The sequence below is a fragment of the Haemorhous mexicanus genome, chromosome Z (genome assembly GCF_027477595.1).
Source record: "Haemorhous mexicanus isolate bHaeMex1 chromosome Z, bHaeMex1.pri, whole genome shotgun sequence".
NCBI classification, from domain to species: Eukaryota; Metazoa; Chordata; class Aves; order Passeriformes; family Fringillidae; genus Haemorhous; species Haemorhous mexicanus.
In genome coordinates, this window is record NC_082381.1 from 44,225,280 (window position 1) to 44,247,832 (window position 22,553).

A 22,553-nucleotide genomic window follows, 5' to 3' on the forward strand; every position below is an offset into this window, starting at 1 on the left:
GATTAAAACAAATCAAAACAAAAACAACTATAGCAGACCACTGCCAACCTGTAATCTTTCACTGTCTCTTGCAAAGACCTATGCCTAAAATTTTTCCCACACTACAGTAAGACATAGTAGACCAAAAAAAGCTTTGCAATAGTCTGCTGTTTCTTCATATTCTACTGCATATTTCATTTGGTTATGAAAATATGCAGTTTTGAGTGTCACACTGGCTTAAGTCTTACATCTAGTCCATCACTTAAAATTAAAACCAAAACAACACTCATGGCAGGAAAACGCTCAAACTGTAGGTATCTACTAAACTAAATTTAGGTCTTTTGAACAAATGCACTGTTATCAGTTCACATCTCAGAGGTATTCTCCTCATCTGAAATACAGGATAAATGGCATTTATAACATAGTGTAGTTTGAAGAGACATCTGAGTTTCTCTACTCTTATTTATTCAGTGTAGGTGGAAAATCGATATCAAGACAAAAACATTTTGGAGAGCAAGGCAGTTTCTTTAGTGTTGCACTGGAGAAAAGAAATAACTCCAGCCATTCTGCTGGAGTCGTACAGCTACACTGAGCATACAGTTCTCAACAAAAATTTCTGTGGTTAGTAGCTGCACACTTCTTTGATGAAGACTGATTGCGTGTAATACCTAAGATTTGTTTCCGAGAAATAGTAAGCACCTACAACTGCAGTCAAAAAAAAAAAAAAGAAAAAAAATCCAGTGGTTCAGATCTAAAGTAACTGTCAACAACTTGAATGCACAGGTTCTGAAAAAAAGGAACAAAGAAAGATATGCACCTTCAGCTTTGCACTGAACTTTGTCCACCTCCAGATCTTCCATCTGTAGAGCAGGAACAGAACCTACCATCCCATCTACCCAAGGGCACCGTGGAACTCATTCCTGTGAAGTGATCAGCAGAGTGACTAACCCCACTGAGCAGTCTACCAGAAAGCCATTTCAGAAGCACTCTGTATGCAGAGAGCAGTGCATGGGAAACAAGGCACACAGCCCTGCCAGGACAAAGGAGACCCAGTACTTGAATTTTCCCCAAAACATCACTTGGAGAGATCCACTTAAAATTAAAGATACAGTATACCTTATCCTTGTAGCTACAGGAGATATGAAGAGGTAACCCTACAGCAAGTATTTATTTCAGAGCTCTTAATCTATCAGTACAAGCAACAATTCTTGGAACTGTGAGAATTTCCCATATAAGGGATTGCCTGTTTGGAGCAGCAATACTTGATATTAGATAAAGAGGAACCACTAGGGATTTACTTGCCAGGCTCTTTTTCCTAATGCAGTGAAGTCACTCAAAAATAGAAGGCTAACTAATACGGGAGTAATTGAAGTTGTAGCACATCTGCATATCTACTGTAACTAGATACACTAAAACGTAAGGAATTCATATCAAAAGCACGCTTGAGTCATTTTAAAGGCCAGATTTTACTTTAAAAAGAGTATTAATCTTATGCAAGCAGAATGTCAGCCAATCCTAAGAACCCATATTCAGTAATTTTAAAGACTAGTAAGTGTATACATTACATATCCAACACCAAGACACTTTACTTTTGTGCACTCAACTTTTACACAGAAAAGATCTATTTTCATACCTCCATAATGATCACAGTCCCCACCATCATCGAATACATGTCATATTGTGCCACTTGCTTGCTTAATGAAGAACTCAATGTCTTAAGGGCCTCTAAGTATTGCTTCAGGACCTTCTTGCCAAGATTTAAGAGTATTTCTGAATTATTCCCCTCTAAATACAGTTTGATCCAATTACCATGGGATTTTTCTGCTATCTTAAAATGTTCATATCCAGGATCTGTAGAGAAGGAAAGAAAAGAAAAGAAGCAAGAGGGTCCATGAACAAAGATTACTTGGAGATGTGATCATATTTTTATATTTGCTTGTATAATGTATAAAAATATATAATTGCTATGGCAGTTGAAAATTTTTTCACAGGTACAAAATTACACTATCTTTCTGCAGCAATCCCAGTTACTTGGAATAAAAGCAATTAATTCTAACCTAATAAACTGTCAAGATCTCTAACAATTGACAAACTTATTAAAATAACCATTCATTTTTACAAAATGTTTCCAGGACAAACAATTCAAATGCTTCAGATACTGCAGAGGGGAAGAAAGTAATGCTGTCCACCAGAACTATTCATTATCCAGAACACATTGTATAAGCTAAGTAGGAAATGATCAAATAGCTGATGTCTAGGGAAAACACCAAAGAAGATAACAAACACGCACCATATCAGCCAGTAGCATGGGCTGGATGAGTGGATGGTGAAGGTGGACCGACAACTAAAAGAAAGGCAGAGCTCAGAGGGTTTTAATCAGCAGTGTAAAGTCTATCTGGTTGGAGGCCTGTTAGTAGTAGCGCTCCCTAAGGGTCGACATTGGGTCCAAAGAAGTTTAATTTATTCACCAACGACTTGGATGAAGGCACAGAGGCCTCCTGTAAGCAAGTTCCCTAATGACACAAAGCTGAGGGGGTGGTGTCATGGTTTGAGCATGAGAGGGATGTGCAGCCCTTCAGAAGTACCATGACAGGCTGGAGGGATAGGAAGAGAAGAAACACCTGAAATTCAACACAGCAAGTGCAGGGTCCTGCACCTGGGGAGGAACAACCCCAGGCAGCAGCACAGGCTGGGGGTGACCTGCTGGGAAGCAGCTCTGTGGAGAAGGACCGGGGATCCTGGTGGACAACAAGCTGTCCATGAGCCAGCGGTGTCCTGGGGGCCAGTAAGGCCAGTGGGATCCTGGGGTGCATTACGGAGAGCATTGCCAGCAGGTTGAGGGAGGTGACCCTGTCCCTCTGCTCAGCCCCAGAGAAGCACATCTGGAATGCTGTGCCCAGTTCTGGGCTCCTCAGGACAAGGGAGACGTGGAACTCCTGAAGCAGGTCCAGTGGAGGGCAACAAACATGATGAGGGGACTGAAGCATCTCTTCTACAAAGAAAGGCTGAGGGAGCTGGGCCTGTTCATCTTCAAGAAGAGATGGCTGAGAGGGGACTTCATCAATGTCTTTAAGTATCTGAAAGGAGGGTGTCAAGAGGATGGAGCCACGCTCTTCTCCATGGTGCCCAGCAACAGGCAGGAGTCTGCCTGTTGACAAGAGACAACACAGGAACACAGGAAGTTCTACCTAAACATGAAGAAGAACTTTTTTTACTCTGTGGGCAGCTGAGCACTGGAACAGGTTGCATCTTGAGGTCACAGAGCCCTTTTCTTGAAGATATGCAAGAGTTGTCTGGACACATTCCTGAGTAATGTGCTATAGGGGATCCTGCTTGAGCAGGGTGGTTGGACTAGATAACCTGCAGTGATCCCGTCCTATTTTACCTAATCTGTGATTCTGCTTCTCAAATACCGATCATTGAATACAGTATGCATTCACAATACAAATTCAGTTGATAACACATGGAAAGCAAGAGTGTAATTTTCAGAAAGTTGTATCTCACTGAAACTTATGCTATGCATGAATATTCACATTTATCTGCATTTTTTCTGAAAAATAGATGCTTAATTTCACTTCACACTAATAGTAATTGCTATTTCCTTACAATTTGACTTGAAAGGTAATGATAATTTAAGTACAAAAGGACAATTTGGAAATTTTATATAAAAGGCAGTTCTTCCCTTTTTAGCTGAAAGAAGGGTGAAACATTTGCTGAACAGTGTCAGACAAGAAAGGTTAAAACAATGAGTGAAATAACTTTGGTGACTTAAGTTGCATTTCTTTCTCACTCCTTGTAGATGAATAGTGTATTCTACTTGGAAAAAAAAAACAGTTTGGTTTTTTTTTAACCCTTTTTAGCAAAAGTGCACTATTAAATCTAGAAACATTTTAAATTTAAATTCAAGTGAATGAAGCTGAATGAAATATTTCTATTCTCAATTCATATAGTCACGAAAGAATTGTATTTACTATTTGCAAGTCTCTTACCATACAAGACATTTCATCATCTACTGTGGGTTGAATTCAAGGTGAGAATTTTAAAAGGCAATGTTTAACTCAAAATGTCCAGTCTGTTTTTCCAAAGACTTCTAGCAGACTCCAAGGCATGCTAACCCTGCTATCTTGCAGGGATCTGCCAGAAAGCACAATCCTGCCAGCAGTAAACACCTGCATATCAAGATAGCTGCCAGTGTACACAGAGGATTTAATTTCCTTCCTGTAATTCTTTTAAATTCCCTGTAAAGTTTCTCATTCAGTATATTTGAAATAAGTGTTAAATATTCATACGTGTGAGGACATCCATAAAGGATCATCTAAAAAGGGCTTTAATCAAACTGAGATTTGACATGACACATTTTCATTATATAGAAGACTGAAATGAGTTCAAGCTATATTTTGAAACATAAATTCCTTCCACATCTTCTGCTCCTGTTCTGCTCTCTTTTCCTGCTTCTTCACTAGTCTCCCTCTTCAGCCCCTTTAGCATTTTTATTTCATTCTCATCTACTCCTTTCCATGATAACTGCCCACCAAAACCATTGTGTCCGTGCTATGAAATAGATTGTAGCCAAACTCTCATGAATGAATGATTTAAAGATCTTTCAGATGGTAATAAAAGACCATGGCTGCCAAACTTCATTGGAGAACTCCAGTTATATTGGTTCAGTGGCACATTTATATGCAGAAGGCATAAAACAATAAAGGTCATGGGCATTAATTCATTGGAGAAGCATTTTTGTAACAGGCAGGTAACATTGGCAAGTCACTCCCATATGGGATACTTATAAAACAAGTCAAAATTGAAGCAAAATCCAAAGAAAGCTTGCCCAGCTGCACATTTCACAAAGCACTGGCAATGTTTTACTTGCATAGTATTACATTAACAATTTGTGCTTCAGCCTCACTACCATCTTATCACAACCAGATGGATAAGCTTTGCAAGCATCTGTTTGACAAAAATTTCACTTAGTTCCAGTCACAGGCAGCAATCATTTTAAAAAAGTTATAAGAAAGAATGAATAATGTAAAAGTGACTTGTCCAGTTTCAATATATACATGTCCCAGTAAAAGTCAAATTATTTTAATCTAATAAAAGTTGAGGATCAGTCCCAAATTTAAAAGCTTACACTCATTTTAATAACACTAGCCAACTTCCTCTCCAGCATGACTCTTCATTCCACTGTAAAATATCTTTCAAAGAAGAGGTCCTAATTTATCATTCAACTACATGTTCAGAAGTTCAGAAGTTCAGAGGAAAGTATTGCAAGATACCTAGGGCTGCCTATCTTAGATTGAGGTATGAACTTGATCAAAAACCCAAAGTGTGTTTTTAGAAAATTCGTCTTTCAGCTTTTTAATTTTTGGTGGCTATTTTTATTCCCCTCTTTCAGACTTTTTCTTTAGCTGCATGTATCCACACCTATCAAAAGAAAACCTCATGCCTCACATTAAATTTATTAGCATGTTTCAAAAATATTTGTTTTAAATAATAAAGCCCTTAAACAACCTTCAAGTTTCTCATATAAAATTTAATTTACTTGATGATATGTTTAAGTGTGAGGGTTCTTTTGAACCTCAATAAAGCGAAGTCCAAGTCCCATTAAATGTTGTGCAACCTCTTAGTTTGAAAATGCGTGTTTATATGAACAAACATGGCGGAGGGGAAACGTTACTGACCTGCCTTCAATCTGCTCTTTATTTATTAACAGATATATTTAAAACACACTTGAAGATGAAAAGAAATTCTTGTATACTATTACAGTTTGCTCTTAACATTGGAGCAGCTGAATTCAGGGAAATCTATGGCTTCCATATGAAATAGCTTGTTAAAATCATTCTGCCTTCCTATCTGACAGCAATTCAACTCAACTGACAGCTGACTTCATCTCACTGTGTTAAGAAGGAAACTAATATTCCACTAAAACTGAATGTACATTCTATGATATAGCTTAAAATGGGTGAGTCTTTTCCTGACTCAGTCATCATCCTCATGGTCCCAACAGCTGGTGCTCTAATCCCTGTGCTGTAAATTACAGGACGGGACAGGAATGCCATGTTTTCCCCTTCAGCAGAGCTTACTGGTTTTGACCTCACGAGTCAAAAATATATATTTTTTTTTTAAACAACAAGGCTTATGCTATCCTTGCAAGCATTTTCAAGTATATCTTTCACTTTAAACTGAAGTTCCAGTCACAGGCAGCATTTCTCTTAGCATTGACGTGAAATGTTTTGATCCACTAGTTGTTACTAGAGGAGAATCCACATTGGAAAGCTCGAAACTGCAGCAGCAGTTTCAATATGAGTGATGCCCAGCTAAGCAAATGCAAGTGATGTCCAGCTGACTCCAACTATCTTTCGGGGTTTCTTTCACTCAAAAAAACCTGGCAGAAGACCTTGTCTGTGGAATTCAGAAATTATACAGCCCAAGACCTCTCAGCACAACTCTGATGAGTGTTCAGATGTTCTACAAATACAGATTAAAAGGTTCTGAGTAGGGTGAGTTAAAGAAGATTGATCAGATCTGTGTCTAGTCAGGTCTTGAATGTTTACAGGTATGAAGCCTCCACAACCTCTATTGCCAACTCATTCCAGTGTTTGACAAATCTCACCTAAAAACGTTTCCTCCAAATTTTTTGTGAGGACCACCAATTAGACCCTGGTCCCATCTTGTTTATTCCCTCCCATCATATATTACCTCCATGGATAAGACCCCTCCTAATCAGTCCTAGCACCCTCAGCCCCTCCTTGTATAACAGACGTTCCAACCCCCTCACTCCTTCATGACCATGCACTGCACTTTCTAGGTTATAGCCACTAAATTATGGTACTGAGAAGCCCAGCATCAGACCCAAGACTCCTGATGCCCGCTCACCACAGCTGATACAAGAAGCAGGATTGACCAGCTGATGACTGTCTTCCTAATGCCACCTTGAATGCTATTACCTTTCCTTTCAAGAGGGTGCTCTGCTGCCTGATATTCACCTTGGTGTTCCCAGTCACCCCGTGGTGTTTCTTCCAGCTGTCTCCAGTCAGTCAAAACCCAATCTGCTATGATACATTGGGATTACTTCTTCCAGGTGTAGGATTTGGCATTTCCTTTTCCTGAAGCTTAAGAGGTTCCTGTCAGCCCATTTCTCCAGCCTGTCAAAGTGCTTCGGAGCGGCAGGAGACCCACCTACTACATAAAGCACTTCTCCCAGATTTCTGTTGTGTCCTTCCCTTGCTGAGATGCCACTTTGTCCCACTGGCCAGATCATTGATGAAGATGTTGAATATTTCTGGCTTGAGTCAAGCCCTGTTGTTGATCACAGTAGCCTTCAGGGGGACTTTGTGCTGCTGATCACATTCACATGAACCCAGCAGGTGAGCCACTTTTCAGTCCATCTCACTATCCAGTTATCTAGCCTGAAATGCAACAGGATGGCTGAAGCACCACATGAGGACCATGGATGGTGAAAATAAGACCTCCTCTATTTTGTCTGAAAAGCTACGAATTCCTTACAATTCAACTGTCTGCCCTAGACGCCCATAAAATACTGCCCATGTTGATCTGTGCACTAATCCTGACCCAGAAGTTCTCAACTACTTCATCATTCACTCCCAGGAACAGCTACGTGCCTGTGACCACTCTCTCACACAAAGATAATTTTTCCCTCCTCACATTCCATTCCAAACTTACAATCTTAGAATTGTAGAATTATTCAGGCTGGAAGTTGCTTTTAAGATTACCTCGTTCATTGCCAGCACTATTAATGGAGACATCTTGTGCTATATCACCACTCATTATTGGTTTCCAATTACACATTAAGCCACCGATTTTATAGACATGCAGCCAATTTCTTATTTATTACAGAGTCCATTTGCCAAACCATATCACTCTAACAACAGCAGCACGAATGTTCAGGGAGGCCTTACCAAAGGCCTTATAGAAGTCTAAGTAGACGACACATCTTTTGTTCACTGATGCATTTATTCTATCATAGAAGGACACCAAATTAGCCAAGCACAATTTGCCCACGGCAAAGTAGTGTCAGTAATTTCCAATAACCTTTTTGTCTTCCACATGTTTTCATACATCTTCCAGAAAGATCTGTTTTGTAATCTTACCAAGTACAGAGGTGAGGATGACTGGTTAAGCAGTTCCCAGGATCCTCCTTTTTACCTTTTCTAAAAAGCTGGCAACCTTCTTGAACATGAATCAGATTACTGAATATAGTAACTTCTCTGCAAGGTAACCTCCTTCTAGGGAAATCCTGATAGATATGTATGTCCCGGTAGTGGGATAGTGGGATGGCATTTATCATCACTTGAAAGCCATGCAAAACAAATGGCCATCCATGCATGCTCTTGAGTTACATATATTAGTCACTGAGTTAGTGACAGTGTCTTTAGTGCTTCAAGGCCTGAAGTATCCACATCATTCAAACAACACTAAACAAACAGAACCTACTACTTCCCAGGCAGTTTTAACTGAACAGACCAAAGCATTAACCTATAGCCTTGCACACCTAGGACACTCAAAGAAAAACAAAACCCCCTCTAAGAAGTCAATAGAAACAGGGGAAATTGACATTAAGTCTCTGTAAAAAAAGCTACCATGACTTTGAGCTAGATTTCCACCATGTTATTGAGACTTTCAATTACTGAAAGGAGAAAAAGTCATTGGTGGTTGCTTTGCCTCCCAAACTCTTTCCAGTATGGTTGCACCTCTAATAAGTTTACAGTCACAAGCAAGCACCATAAAAAATTCTCACATTTTTATCCTCAGCAATTTTGACTTTAATTTCTCTGATGAAAGCAACAAGTTGAAATTAAGCTGTTCCCAGACAAAAAAAAATAAATAAATAAAACAAAAATGAAGATATAAACAAGAAGCTGGTAGAAACTCCAGCCTGCTTCATCAGTGTTTGCAGAAATACTGTCAGATGGAGTTTTGTGATGGTATTTTCAGCAACACAGTCATATCCTGAAACCCCTCAACAGGGCAAGTTCCTCACTTGACACAATTGGGTTAAGTGAAGAAATCTGTGCAGAAAAAAAATGTCAGAAGAGATGGAGCATGGGTCCTGCTATAGGCATGTTGGTGCTACAAGCAGAATTTGTTCTGTTGAGACTCCTGGACAAGGTTTAATTATGATTAGAAGCTGTGATGTTGAAAGATAATTGATTCTTGACCTAGAACAATCATTTTGCTAAAATCTACACTGCTATCCACTTTAATTATTCCTAGCAGTACAACAGCTCTGCATTCTCATCTAGTTATTTTAATAATTCAACAGATTACAAATCAATTGACAAGCTTCACAGTCACTTTAAGACAACATTTTCTAATGTCAATGGTAAAATATTCTCCTTCACCCTCTGTCTCAATTTTTTTCACAAAATTATCATAATAATTATTCATTATTGATACTGCAGTTTGTATCATGCCTCCTAATGAAATATCACATTTTGCTAGGTTTGGTTTTTCTGCTTGTTTTTTATTCTTTCCTCCAAATACACACACACATCCCCCCCATGCATTTTTAATATACAGTTCTCTAGGTTCTCATTCCAAGTAAATACATAAAAATGAAATAAAAAGATAACTTACCCTAAATTATCTCCCAACTTTACTTGAAGCATCTTTTTATTTAAACTAGACAATTCAGTCCATTGAGTTAATTCTCCAAATAGCTCAGAGTCAGTGCCCTATATAGAACACCTCACAAAGAGCAGTTATGAAACCACTGAGATTTAACTACACTGGCAGTTTTACTTTAATCTTACTCCATCATTATTTTTGCTCTTTTGCCAACTAGGAATATTAGCAGTCATTAAAAAAACTGTATTCAGGAGCAGTGTATCAAAGTAGGTTGCAGTAAAGATTGAATTCAGTACAACTGGTCTGAATACTGCTCTCAGAAGAATAGCTAGCTTGCAGTGCAATGCCATACTATTGAATTTAAAAGTCCAAACTGTTTATAAACAATCTTCTTTTAGCATATCAGTTACATTTTTTAGCTAATTTACCTTTTTCATATGCAGGCGTATTCTCTTGCAGCAATCTGCTAAGCTGGAACCCATTCAAGTGCACAAAACGTAGCTGTTCTCTCATTGTCTTGCCTCCAACAACTGGCAATATAAGGTTCCCAACACTGTTTCTTGAAATTGGCAGGCCAAGACCTATTGCCAGTGTGCTAGCTAAATCTGTTTGCTGCACTTGCTGAGGTTGGGCTAGAGGAGCTAGAATGAACAAAAAAAGGGGAAAAAAAAGAGAGAGGAAAAGAAGTATTTCAATAACAAGCCCATTCTACTTCTCCAGAGACAGCTGGCACCTTATTAGTTTCAAAATTGTTTCATTGGTGTTAGATCAGCTATTTTAAGTGGTCTACAGAGAGCTGACTGATCTTTTTCAGCTGCTATCCTCTGCTGCTGTAAATCCAATATTTATTAAATTCTTAGCCAGCACCGCTCTTCAAAGCTAATAACTACTGTAAACACAAAATAAATGTTATACAAGTAGAAGTAAGAAAACAGATGGTTCAGGACATCACCTTAATATCAAATTGCAGCCTACATCCTAAGAGGGTTTCATAACTTTTACATTAGAAATAATAGAAAGCACTACAGTAAGCCAATTTAATATATGAACAAAGAATGAGAACCTAAAATAATGCTGACAGCATTCCAGAAGCATCTCAATATAATGACAACAGCTCAAGATTTAATTAATATCAGGTTGCTAGGAAAACAGAATTAGACATCAGGTAAAGAATGTTGAGGCTCCAAATCCATGGCTACATGCAGGAAAACCAAGTGATTTTTAAAGGGTCCTGTGTAAGATTCCATTAACTTACTGCAGTTATCAGGATTAGCCTTCAGTCCCACAGAAATCTACAGACATGAATGATTTTATTAACATAAGGAACCTTCTGTTTAAGATTGTTTTGCCAGCTGTTTCTTTTCATGCTGAACTAGTTAGGTAACTGTGTTTTTCTGTATGCTCTTATGACATCCTCTTTGTAACTTCAGACATTGAGTGTTTTGACTTAAAGGCAGTATAGAAAGAAGTCTATATAGTCTTTATTCCTCTCAAGGCTGCTTTTAAGAGCATTAAATTTGCCTCATTTCTCATCTAGCTCTGATTAATCCCAAACTCGTACAGAATGCCATCTATAATCCATAAAGCCTCTTTGCATGAGTGCCTGTAGATCAGCAGTTTTCAGATTTTATCTTTAAAGGCAAGTTCTTAACTGGTAAAAAAAAGCCAAACTACCCAAACACATTTAGCCAATCATGGGTGACACATCTCTGTAGAAGGCTATACAAGTGATACTCTGACAGCATACTAAATGTAAAAAACCCACAGGATTACTATTTTGAGGTCTACCAAATTAACCACAGTACATTTTGTTTACAGTAGGATCATAAGGAGCAGTCACTAGAATCCTGATTACTGTACCAATGAAAAGTAAACTGCTGGATATTTACAAAGGCTTTAGAAATCACGAATGCTATCCCAAAAGACAGGTAAATAGATACATTTCACTGAATTGTAAGAACTGCTCATTCAGGTTAAACCTCATGGAAACTAATTCCAGAGAATAGGAGACTGCATTTACAGAATCTCTTGTGGCCTGGCTGTCAACACATGCTAGGGAAATTCGTAAAATAAAAATTTAGCCAAGAGTTTGATCCACTCTTGACTTTGTTTTGTTTACAGACTTGAGAAGAGGTCAAGGACTCCTCAAGCAGTGCTTTCTATTGCAGCTGGATAACAACTTTACAAACAACAGGAAAATCTACCTCTACCGTGCTGCAGGAACCTCCAGCAAGATAAATAAATCAAGATTCTGCACACAGGTTTTAGAAGAAAAGAAATCATATGGAGATGAAAAAGTGGCAGAACGAAAGGCAGAAGGGAGTATTATTTTAAGGAAAATATTCACTCCTGGTATAACTGCATTCTACCGATCCACTCAGTCAAGGAGTCTGTTTAAGCACAACTCTACAAAGTAGACTAAAGATTCTCTGCCACTCCATTTCTTTATCGCCTCTTGCCTTTAACTATCTGGTTTTTATTTTTATCATTACCTACAAGTAGAAAATCAGCTTCAGAATCATGTGAACTCACGTCAATTATATAAAATAGACTGGTTAATATAATAATAATTATATTAACCAGCCTATACAGTAAACACACTCATGGTCCATATTCTATCCTTAAGACTTAGCAATCAGTAGTCATGTTATCAGTGCCATCACCTCTTACCCTCCCTCAAGGGTCAGATCAATTTAATGTTAAAAAATAATCCTATTTCCAATGGTCTCTAGTCTCCCAAGGCCTTTCTTCCTCCTCCTGGGGGACTCTGTGTGAGAAATTTTCATTCTTCTATCCTAGCTGTCTCAGAAAGGAAGAATGGAGGCCAAGGAAATATTCTGGCCATGAAAGATTGTTTTAACCCACTTCAAATAGGATTTTGGATACCATTAGCCCAGTATCCTGACAACAGATCTCATTAGTGCTCAGCATTCGGATAGGAGAGTGCTGTAAAAGACATTATCTCAGAAATACACAATTCTCTCACTTGTTACAAAGCTTGATTCATGATTCTCAGTTTCACCGAGATACAGATGCTGACTTTGGCTGAAACCAGAGTTTTAGATCACACAGAATTGGCTTTCCCAAATAACTGTAAAACAAACCACTTTTCAAAAAGAATTCTAGCATAATATAAATTAGGAGTTGCCAGTGTGTTCTTGTCCTGGTTTCAACTGGGACAAATTTTCTTCCTACTATCTGATACAGGAGCTGTTTTGGATTCAGTATGAGAATAATGTTGATAACACACTGATGTTTTAGCTGTTGGCTTACACTAAATCAAGAACTTTTCCACTTCCTGTGCTCTGCCAGCAAGCATGAGAAGCTGGGAGGGAAGACAGTTGGAGCAGCTGACCTGAACTGCTTGAAGGAGTACTCCAAACCACAGAGCATCATAGCCATTACACAAACTGGAGGGAGTTGAATGGGGGCCATGGAATGTTGCTTGAAGGTGGGCTGGGCACCAATCAGCAGGTGGTGAACAATGGCATTATGCATCACATGCTTCTCTTGGGTTTTATTTCTCTCCCTCCCCGCTTTCACTTACAATAATAACTACTTTAATCTACACATAATTATTATTGCTATTCTTGTTACAGTTATATACAGTAGTAGTGTTCCCATCCTATTAGAGCACACTATGCAGTGGTATCTACTGGAACCTTACAGCAAGTACCACGCACTCACACCCCCCATCCTGGTGGGGAGGAGAAAAAGGTAAACCTCATGGGTTGAGACTAGAACAGTTTAATAATTGAAAGAAAATTAAATATTATACTAATAATAGTAATGAAAAGAAGACGGGGGAAGAATAAAACCCAAGAGAAACAAGTGATTCACAATAAAATTTGTCACCCCTTGCTGACCAATGTGCAGTCCATCCCCAGGCAGTGACTGGCAGCCCCAGTTTATATACTAGGGATCATGTTCTATTGTATGAAATATCCCTTTGGCCAGTTCAGATTAGATGTCCTTGCTCCTTAATGGCTCCTTTTGCACCTGCTCAATGACAGAGCATGAGAAACAGAAAACTCTTTAATTCATGGTAAACACCGAAACACCAGTCTGTTATCAACATTATTCTCATACTGAATCCAGAAAACAGTCCTGTACCAACCACTAAGTGGAAAATTAACTCTATTCCATCTGAAACTAATACAGTTCTAAAAATCATCATGCTTCTTTGATCCTTACCACTTCTCTTCCCAAAAGCAGAGCTGATAAACAGTAGTGGTGTGTGCACTTCTCCTTCTGAAGAACCACCATGACTGCCTGTTTCAGACATTCCATGATCCCCACAAACAACTAACAAATTGGGAAGAGAAGCTTCCTCCTGAAAATCACAGAAAAAAATCTAAGTTACCATACAAACACTATTCATTTCTATAATTTCACTATCTTCAGCACTTTCAAACATATGTCTCAAAATTAACTTCAGTCTTGAAACGTGCTCACCCTGGGGCAGATAATAAGAGATCACTGCAATTAAGTGTAACTCAGTAATAGTAATTTTTAAAAGTAAGGCACATTCATATCTAATACACTTGTCAGTATCTTAACAAAAAAAAAAAAAAGCTCAAAAAAAGCTTTTTTAAAAAACTCTGAATTTACAGAGTTACAAGAAACTCTCTGGAAGATTAAATAAAGGCTATCACACCATGAGAAGAAAATCAGGAGTCCCAGAAGAGCATCATTAACACAGACATATTCCCCCTCTTCATTTCTTCTGTTTCTCTATGTTTTAATATAAATGCCAAATTATTAATATTGTAAATACTAACATACTATCAATTCAATATTAAAAAATAATCACGTTTCTAATAGTCTGTAGTTTCCCAAGGGCTTTAGGGATTGAAATCTGGCTGATTTGGGATTTAAACATGACAGTCAATGAAGACTGATTGATAACGATTGTTGAAGAATGATGTTGAATGAGGTGTATGTTTCTGAATAAAGAGAAACAGAAACTTAGGTGAGGCTTGTCCAAGAATTTTGAGCTAACGAATCAAAGCATCAGAAAATTAACAGTATTCAACAACAAAGTACTTTTGTATCATCTCTAGTTATTACCAGTACACATGCTATCCAAAAAATAAAGTGCTTTTATTATGTCTGTATTTTAAAACAGAGATAAAGGCTTGTATATAAATGGCAAAAGCAAAGATACTAAGAAGCTGCAAAACAACTGTAACATTCATAGAACTTCCACACACATGATTTAATCTTTCTTTTCATGTCATAGTATCCACTTGACTAAAAATATTATTTAAATTTCACGATCAGGTATTCTGAATTACAGTAGCCAAAAACAAACAATAAAAAGAGCTTCAGGCCACCTGGAACTAGGACTTGGTATTTCAGTATGCAGACTGCTTAGGTAAGTGACAACTAGTATTTACAAATCTAAAAACAGACTCAGATGTGCCTCATTTACCATTAAAAAAAAAAAAAGCAGATTAAGACCACCACTTCCATTTGAATTTATCAAATATCTAATAATTATTTAGGCCTTCACAATTCCGGACATCAGAGCCATTAGCTACACATGCCCATTACTCCTTCTGCAGAATTTCATTACTAGAAAGCACACCAATAACCATTTTAATTCACAAGTGATGAGAGAATTTTGGCAGGCATTCCTCTCCTCTTCCCACACAGCAAGGGGATGTTATTTTCCACAGCTGCCCAGAAGAGGCTGTTAGCAGATGTTACTAAGGTCAGCCACCATATCCTTGTCTTGGATGCTACACTGGGAAATAGCCCAGGAAAGCAAAGAACAGAATACACACTTTAGTCTATGAATAAAGAAGCTAACAACAACAACCAGCAAGCATTTTAATGTCAGTCCACAACTAATAGAAGAAGCTGTATTACCTTTGAAAGAAGGGAAACATGAATCTTCTTCAGTATGTTATCCATTTCACGAAGTTTTGGTCCCACTAATGGGCTGTTTGGCCCAGTCATATGACCAATATGGTCCAACCCCAGGTAATGTAATATTAGGAGATCCCAGTCTTCTCTCTTTAACACTCTATCCAAATGTCTGGTAACATTATCGTCAACCTCAAAGAAAATGAAAACAACTATAAGGTAAAAAAAAACTTCCCTCTTTTAAAAAGTACAAAAAAATTAACTATACTATCCATGAAAATTCCATAGAAGTTTATGAGATTAAATGCGCAATGTTAATAAGAAAAAAAATTGATTAGTTCAATGTCAGGCAGTCAAATATATTTGTCTGACAAAACAGATTCTTCATCCCATTTAATCTTTTCTGGTACGGACACATCAGATTACATGCAGACAAGGCAAATTGGTTGCCAAGCTTCCACAGAAACTTTTAAAAATTGTCCCAAGAACTTTTCAGTCACTTTCACCCTGCACACTCCAGATTATCACTTCACATGTGATACATCATATCACAAGTACAACAAAACATCTCAGTTTAGTGATGGGAGGCTCGGGGGTACAACAAACCCTAATCTCTCAAGTCCATTTTTGCTAGTGTGCAAACACAAGAAGATGGTACTTTCTATGAGTAAAAGAACTGACAATATAGCGAGAAAGAAAAACTGTTTGAAAAGTACTATTTGGAGCCTAACTCAACTGTTTTCCTGCTTAGATTGACAATACATTTTTAGTTGCATATACTCTCTTCAGTTATTAAAAATCCCTACAATATTTTCCATGTGAATCTACTTTGCTGAGTCTGTATATAACTACCAAAAGAACTATAAAAAGCTGTGTGTTTAATACACTATAATAAGACAGCATAATAAATGCATAAAGAGTTAGGGAGCCACAGAACCACAGATCTACTAGAACGTTTGTACTTTTTACTCCAGGTAGAAGCTTTTGCAAGTCTGATCAATATAACCAATTAAACATGTCTTCCAATCCACATTAGACCTTTCTAACTTCCTTAAATAATAAAATACTTCAGTCAGGAGCAGCAGGTCAATGGCTTGAGGTTTTACAAATCATAAAGGTTCAAAAATGAAGTAAACTTATCAAAGCATTTCCTTTTCTAATGTGCCCAGAGTAAGAATTATCAGAATTTGCTTCACTTACTTTCTATGCTCCCTCTTTTACAACATAAAGAAATACTGCTCCCATTGCAATTACAAAAGTGATGCAATACTATAAAAGTATACCTTTAAGAGACCAAGCTAATATATTAATGGACCTCTTAAAGATTGCACTAACTAAAAATATCTGATAGCAACCTGAAAATGTGGATAGTAGAATTTTTAAACAAAGCAACTAGCCTAACTTCCAACCACAACAAGTTTTGTGAGAAAATGGCACGTTTAGTTAAATTATAGAGTGATAAATTGATGCTTACTGTATCATCCCAACACCCTCTACACCAGATGCATGAGGGATTCAAATGCTTAGCTTTACAGCACCCACACCAAAATGACATACAAATTCAATTTCTACTTAATTGCCAGGTGAATATTTCAGAACAAGCGCAGTTTTACTCACTCATTCTCAGAAACTGACACTGTCTGTTTGTACTCACTTCATTTAACTTAGGGTTCATACAAAACCTCTCACCTCTGTGAAGTCTGACACAAAAAACGATGTTGTTCCATCATATTCCACAAAGTGCTTTGGGAACAATTTGACCCAAGTATCATCACCATAAAATATTATTCTTTTCCCAGCTGTTTTTGCCTGCCATATCAGATTGTCATCTAAGAGAGCTGGAGAATTGAGGTTCACAACAACATCGATGAAACCAGGTATGCTACCTGTCATCAAAGCCTAATAAAAGAAAAAAGAGACACATTAAACAGGAAATTTCCAGTGCTCAGAAGACAGTAGCAATGGGAGGAAGGAATAAGCCAGATGGCAGACAAATCATATTTTTGGTAAGGAAATATTACAAAGTAAAAGAATACAAGCTGTCTTGCCACATAACCTCATCTGCCACAACACAGTGCTAGCTGATGTCTGTGACAACTGCTTTACAGAAAGTAAAAATATTGTCTCAATAATCAAAAGAAAAAAGACTTTCAGTCTTTTCACCAAACAAACGGTTGATGTTTGCTGGTCATTAAACCGCCAAAAGACAATTTAGGTGTAAGTAAACTGACTCAACATTAACAACAACAGTACCTTCAAAACAGTAAGTAAGAAACTTCTAGAAGAAGCACCAAAGCCCACCTGTAAAGTGTTACCAGACTGTGTCTCCCTCACTCTCCTGCACTGACCTACCAATGATCACTCCCTCAGCCTCTTCAGTGCACAGAGGTGTTACTCAGCAGTGCACAGAGGTGTTACTCAGATCTACCAGCCTGGATGATCTAGTATTTTGATGACACCAATGTAATTCATCTTTTACTTACCTGGAACTTGGCAGAATTTCCTTTTTAAGCTCTTCAGCTCTATGACAAAACAATTTTATACTAAACTGGCTTTTCTCTCAGAAGTTACAAGAACACAGAGAAATACAATAGAAATGTTCCTAGATAGAAGACAACGGGAAAACTGGACAACTAAGAGACTACTACTTTCCCATGATTACAAATAAAAAGGCTACATCAATCATTTAAGCCTGGACTAGGGCCTTACCTGTCTTTAACCTCTTGCCCATGGCAAATCAGGAGTCTATCACACGCCCTACTACAGCAAAGACATTCAGCCATAGGCTGCACTAACACCACACACTTCCTTTATGCCAACTCCAAGCATACAAAACACATACAAAACATACTTCAAAAGCTTCTCCAATGAAACAATAGAAAAAAATCCCACTTACCTTAATTCGAGGCATAGTCACAGTGGGTGGCTTGGCTTCAGCAATGAAACTGTAGGAAGTCCCTTTTTCAACAACTTGAGTAATATATGGCATGAACTGTTTACCTTTGGATCCAAACACAAAATCATCTCTCAAAGCATCAATCAGCACAATGACAACTTTTTTGAAAAGCGGTGGAGGAATCTTGGTCCAGTTAGAAACCATTCCTAAGCCACAAAAACAGGACATAAAAAAGTCATCAAAAAAATTACCAAAGACAAGACAGAAGCTAAAGGACAACTTCATCACATAAATGAGTGCTTCCAACTTCTTTATTAATTCTACACCCAGAAACAAGAAGCTGCAAACAGCAAACCTGAGAAGTAATCTGAAGAAGATGAGTTTTCAAGCCATCCAGCACAGGAATAACACAACAACTCCAATACCACCTTTAGGAAGTAAAACACAATGTGAAAGGAATGTGTGACATGAAATTGAGAAAACTAAAGAAAAGCTTTGAAATGGAAAGTGTTCAAAGTAATAAGAAGGAATAGCTGCTACCTTCTCTCTTTTTACTTCAGTAAACCTGAGCTAATTGTACCTGACAGACAACTTCTGTTAGAAAAAAGGCATAGCATTCACCTGTGCTAATACCCAATTTTGCACATCACAACATAAACAATGCCTCTGTATGAAATCTCACTGTAAGATAACAGGAAGATTACAAAGAAAGAGACAATTTCACTGAAACTTGTATGAAATAGATTTATGCACATTCACTCCCTTCAAGGTAGACAACTGTATGACTGGCTCGTTCGGTGACAGCAGCTGCAGGGCCAAAATCCAATTCCAGAATTCCCTGAACATATAGGTGGATACAGAAAAATGCTGCTGTGCATCAGTAGTAGGCAACTCCATGCCTTCAAGCCCACCTCTTTCTCTTGCATGGACTTAATTCTGGCCACAGCAACTCTTCATCTGCACTGAACTTGGTCCACATGGTGACATTCAGGTCTTAAGCAGCATTTTTCTCCAACCTCTACAGGTCTCATTTCTCTATCAGGAAAAAACACAGAAGGGCAAAATGGAAGCAGAATGTATCCTACCCACAGGCCTCTACCCAGACACCATCGTGTTGATCTGCAAATGCATTATATAAAATTAGGGGTTTTACAGTCCTTTAGAGTAAAGGTTTTTTTCTGCAAAAGTGGTTGACAATTTGGACAGGTTGCAGATAATGGTGTGTCCAACACAGCAACATCAAAAACAACCTCTGAAATTTTATTTTGGGGTACACAGATAAGCATCAACCAACTGACATTCACAGATTAGTTACTGCTAGTCATTTTTCCACATCAGGAAATGGGGGAGGAGGGCACAGCAGGGAGAAGAAGGAAATCTCAACAACCACAAAATCCTGACTGCAAGAAATCCTAATTAAACTGATAATTTTGGTTTTTTCGGGACTTGAATTATCAGCTTATCAGGTATGCTTTGGCTCTCCATGAAAAACAAGAAGGCACCACCAGATGTTCTGTCAGTTACATCTTTCCCCTATCCTCTGCTTAGTGCAAGACATCTTGCTGGACACCAAAAATGTTCTGATCACAAACACATATGCCCTACTCCTAACTTCCTCCTGCGGTGTGACTTATCAGCAGGTCAAAGTGTTGAGAAGTTCAAATGAATGTGGAGTCATTTACAAGCCATGTGAAAATACCTACTGTAAGATAGCTAAAGCAACACATTGTCCGAGTCTTGCATGCAGTGCATGCAGTGTGCTTATTTATCTCTGCCAGGGTTACTTAGAAAACAGTTACTCTAAATGAACCTAAACTTATGTGAAGAAAACCACAGGTTCTCTACCAAGAACCTACTACAATAATGTGCTGCAAGCATTCAGTATCACAGCCTTCTTACAGACACGACAGCATGCACTCAACAGCAGTCAGGACTAACAAATTGAAACATTCAGGAGTTTTAGAAGCACTGAAGAAATATTATTTTCTGAATTGGTCTAAAGTAGGTTGAAAGCCTCCTGCATGATGGTTTAGCAAGCAATACCCTGCCTTTAGACATTATCATCCAGACATCACTCTGCAAGCATATTGTAACCAAGTACTATAGAAAGTAAGTATTTTTCTACTGTCACTCCATTTTTGCCTACTACACCTAGGCTTGCTCATGACATGCCGAAATTTAAACTGCTTGTAGAGTCCTGTGGCATAGACTTCCACTCTTCAACACAAACCAGTCCTTTCAAAACCAAATTGTCTGACATCTCCTTCCCATCCAAACAAGTCTCCTTCTACATTAGTCTTCTGCTGATAATCACATGTGAATGCAATATTTCACTCACAGCAACCTACCAAATATCTGTGATAGTCTTGGTAAACTCCAGCTAAAAATCAAGTTTCAGTAGAAACCAGATTTAGTCTGTTACCAGATTAGATTCTTTCAGTGTTCCTGATTAACCAATACCAACACACCCCACTCTAAGCCACACAACCTTCTGTTCTCTCCAATGTGTCTCACAATTTAAGTAAGCCTGTCCCTACAAGCATAACATCACACACTTCAGAACAATTAACAGTAAATATCAAGCAGCTAAGGATCCAGTTTGGCACTTGCAGTCCTGCTCCAAAAAGTAAACCATAACTTGGTGTCCCAATCAAGAGCTTTGCATGAGCAAAATACAACTTGATCCAGATGCCAAGCGAACCTGAAGTTTCATCCCACAAGCTCCAAACTGGTGAAAAACAGTCCCTCAAGTACACAGTCCTCTTCACATTACTTTAATACAATTTGTGCCTGAACATATAAGACAACTACTTTATTAGCACATCCTCTACAGGCTCCTTAAAAATTCTTGAAAATTCTGGTTTCACAATTTCAGCTCTGGAATGGAGCAGGACCTGCAAAAACAGTGATTTCACAGAAACAGTGATGGATGGCAATACTGTACATATCACAACCTGCATTACTACAGTTGCTTTGTCACTACTGAGGTGTTAAAAGTCTCACTGAGGTGGCATTAAGACACTCACACGCCACAAAAACACCACAGAAACAATGAATCTCGGGCACAACACAGCCAGCGAATGATCACAGAAAAAGCGTGAGGCGTTTTAGCTGAGGCGGCATCATTTAATGCAAACAACGTGCCACTGAACAGGACCGAGTATCACAGCTCCATCAGAGTCAGGGAGAGGGAAACAAAACGACAGGAAAACACACCTTTCAAAAAAGTGGCAGCTGACACTTGAGGCTTTTCGACTGCGAGCACGTACTCCTGCCTGTGACCTATAACTATGTGAAAACCAGTTAAGCTCTAAACTACTCGGGAAACTGGTCTGGAAACACGAGGGCGCTACAGAAAGATGTTCCGCGACACCGACCGACGGGGAGCGACCGGCAGCTGCTCGCATTACCTGGGCCGGGCGGGGCCGGCTCGGCGGGAGGGTCCGCGCGGGCCTCTCTGCGGGGCACGGACCTGACGGGCACCGGGAAGAAGCCGCGGAGAAACAGCGCGACGCCCAAGGCCTGCACGAGGAGGCAGGAGGAGGCGAACACCCCCGAGCGCAGCCGCATCTTGGTTCGGCACCGGCGACAGCGACACCGACCTGACCCGACCCAACCCGAGCTGACCCGGCCCGGCCGGCGCTACGCCGGCTCTGCGGGGCGGCACCTGCGGGGCGCCAGCCCCGCCCGGCCGGCCACGCCTTCGGCCCGCCGCCCACCAACCAGCGACCACCGCGCGCTTCCGCCAAGCCTCGCTATTGGCCAGCGGTCCGGCAGCCCCTCCGCGAGCGCGTAACAGCAACACCGAACCGGAAGTACAGCCTCTCGTTCCTCCCCCACAACCCTCCTCACGGACCCGCCTCCGACCTCAGCACCCCGCCTCTCGGCCCGCCTCCGGACCCGCCTCCGGCCTGCCTCCGGACCCGCCTCCGGCCTCCGCATCCCACCTCTCGACCCGCCTCCGGCCTCCGGCCTCCGCCTCCAGCTTCCGGACCCTCCTTCCGGGCCTGCGTCTTGCACCCGCGTCCCCCTTCCTAGACTCCCCCCAGAGCTCGTCGTCCCATCTCAGCAATTCGCCTGTGGGGCTCACGTCCCATTCCGCAACCGGTCTCTGCATTCCAGCCCCCGCTTGCCCATCCCGCATCCCGGTCGCTCGTCCCACGCCTGCGACCCAACTCCGCACGGTACCCCCTACCCCGCGTTCCAACCCCTCATCCCGCCC

General features: G+C 39.6%; 1 protein-coding gene across 4 annotated transcripts in view; it reads right to left on the reverse strand.

Moving 5' to 3' along the window:
- The window catches only part of PIGG (phosphatidylinositol glycan anchor biosynthesis class G), a 78,204-nt gene extending 56,206 nt beyond the window's left edge, over nucleotides 1-21,998 (reverse strand). The window contains exons 1-8 of one of the 4 annotated variants that reach the window (XM_059873245.1): nucleotides 21,742-21,857; nucleotides 19,243-19,366; nucleotides 18,332-18,537; nucleotides 17,125-17,334; nucleotides 15,439-15,627; nucleotides 13,759-13,897; nucleotides 9,993-10,205; nucleotides 1,613-1,830 (exon numbers count right to left, since the gene is read on the reverse strand). In XM_059873245.1, coding sequence (XP_059729228.1) covers nucleotides 1,613-1,830; nucleotides 9,993-10,205; nucleotides 13,759-13,897; nucleotides 15,439-15,627; nucleotides 17,125-17,334; nucleotides 18,332-18,535 — 1,173 coding nt within the window. In that variant the 5' untranslated portion in view covers nucleotides 18,536-18,537; nucleotides 19,243-19,366; nucleotides 21,742-21,857. Of the gene's footprint in view, nucleotides 1-1,612; nucleotides 1,831-9,992; nucleotides 10,206-13,758; nucleotides 13,898-15,438; nucleotides 15,628-17,124; nucleotides 17,335-18,331; nucleotides 18,538-19,242; nucleotides 19,367-21,741 lie in introns of those variants that run through there. The other 3 variants (XM_059873244.1, XM_059873247.1, XM_059873246.1) reach the window with 3 other exon arrangements.
- Nucleotides 21,999-22,553: the final 555 nt, after the last annotated feature.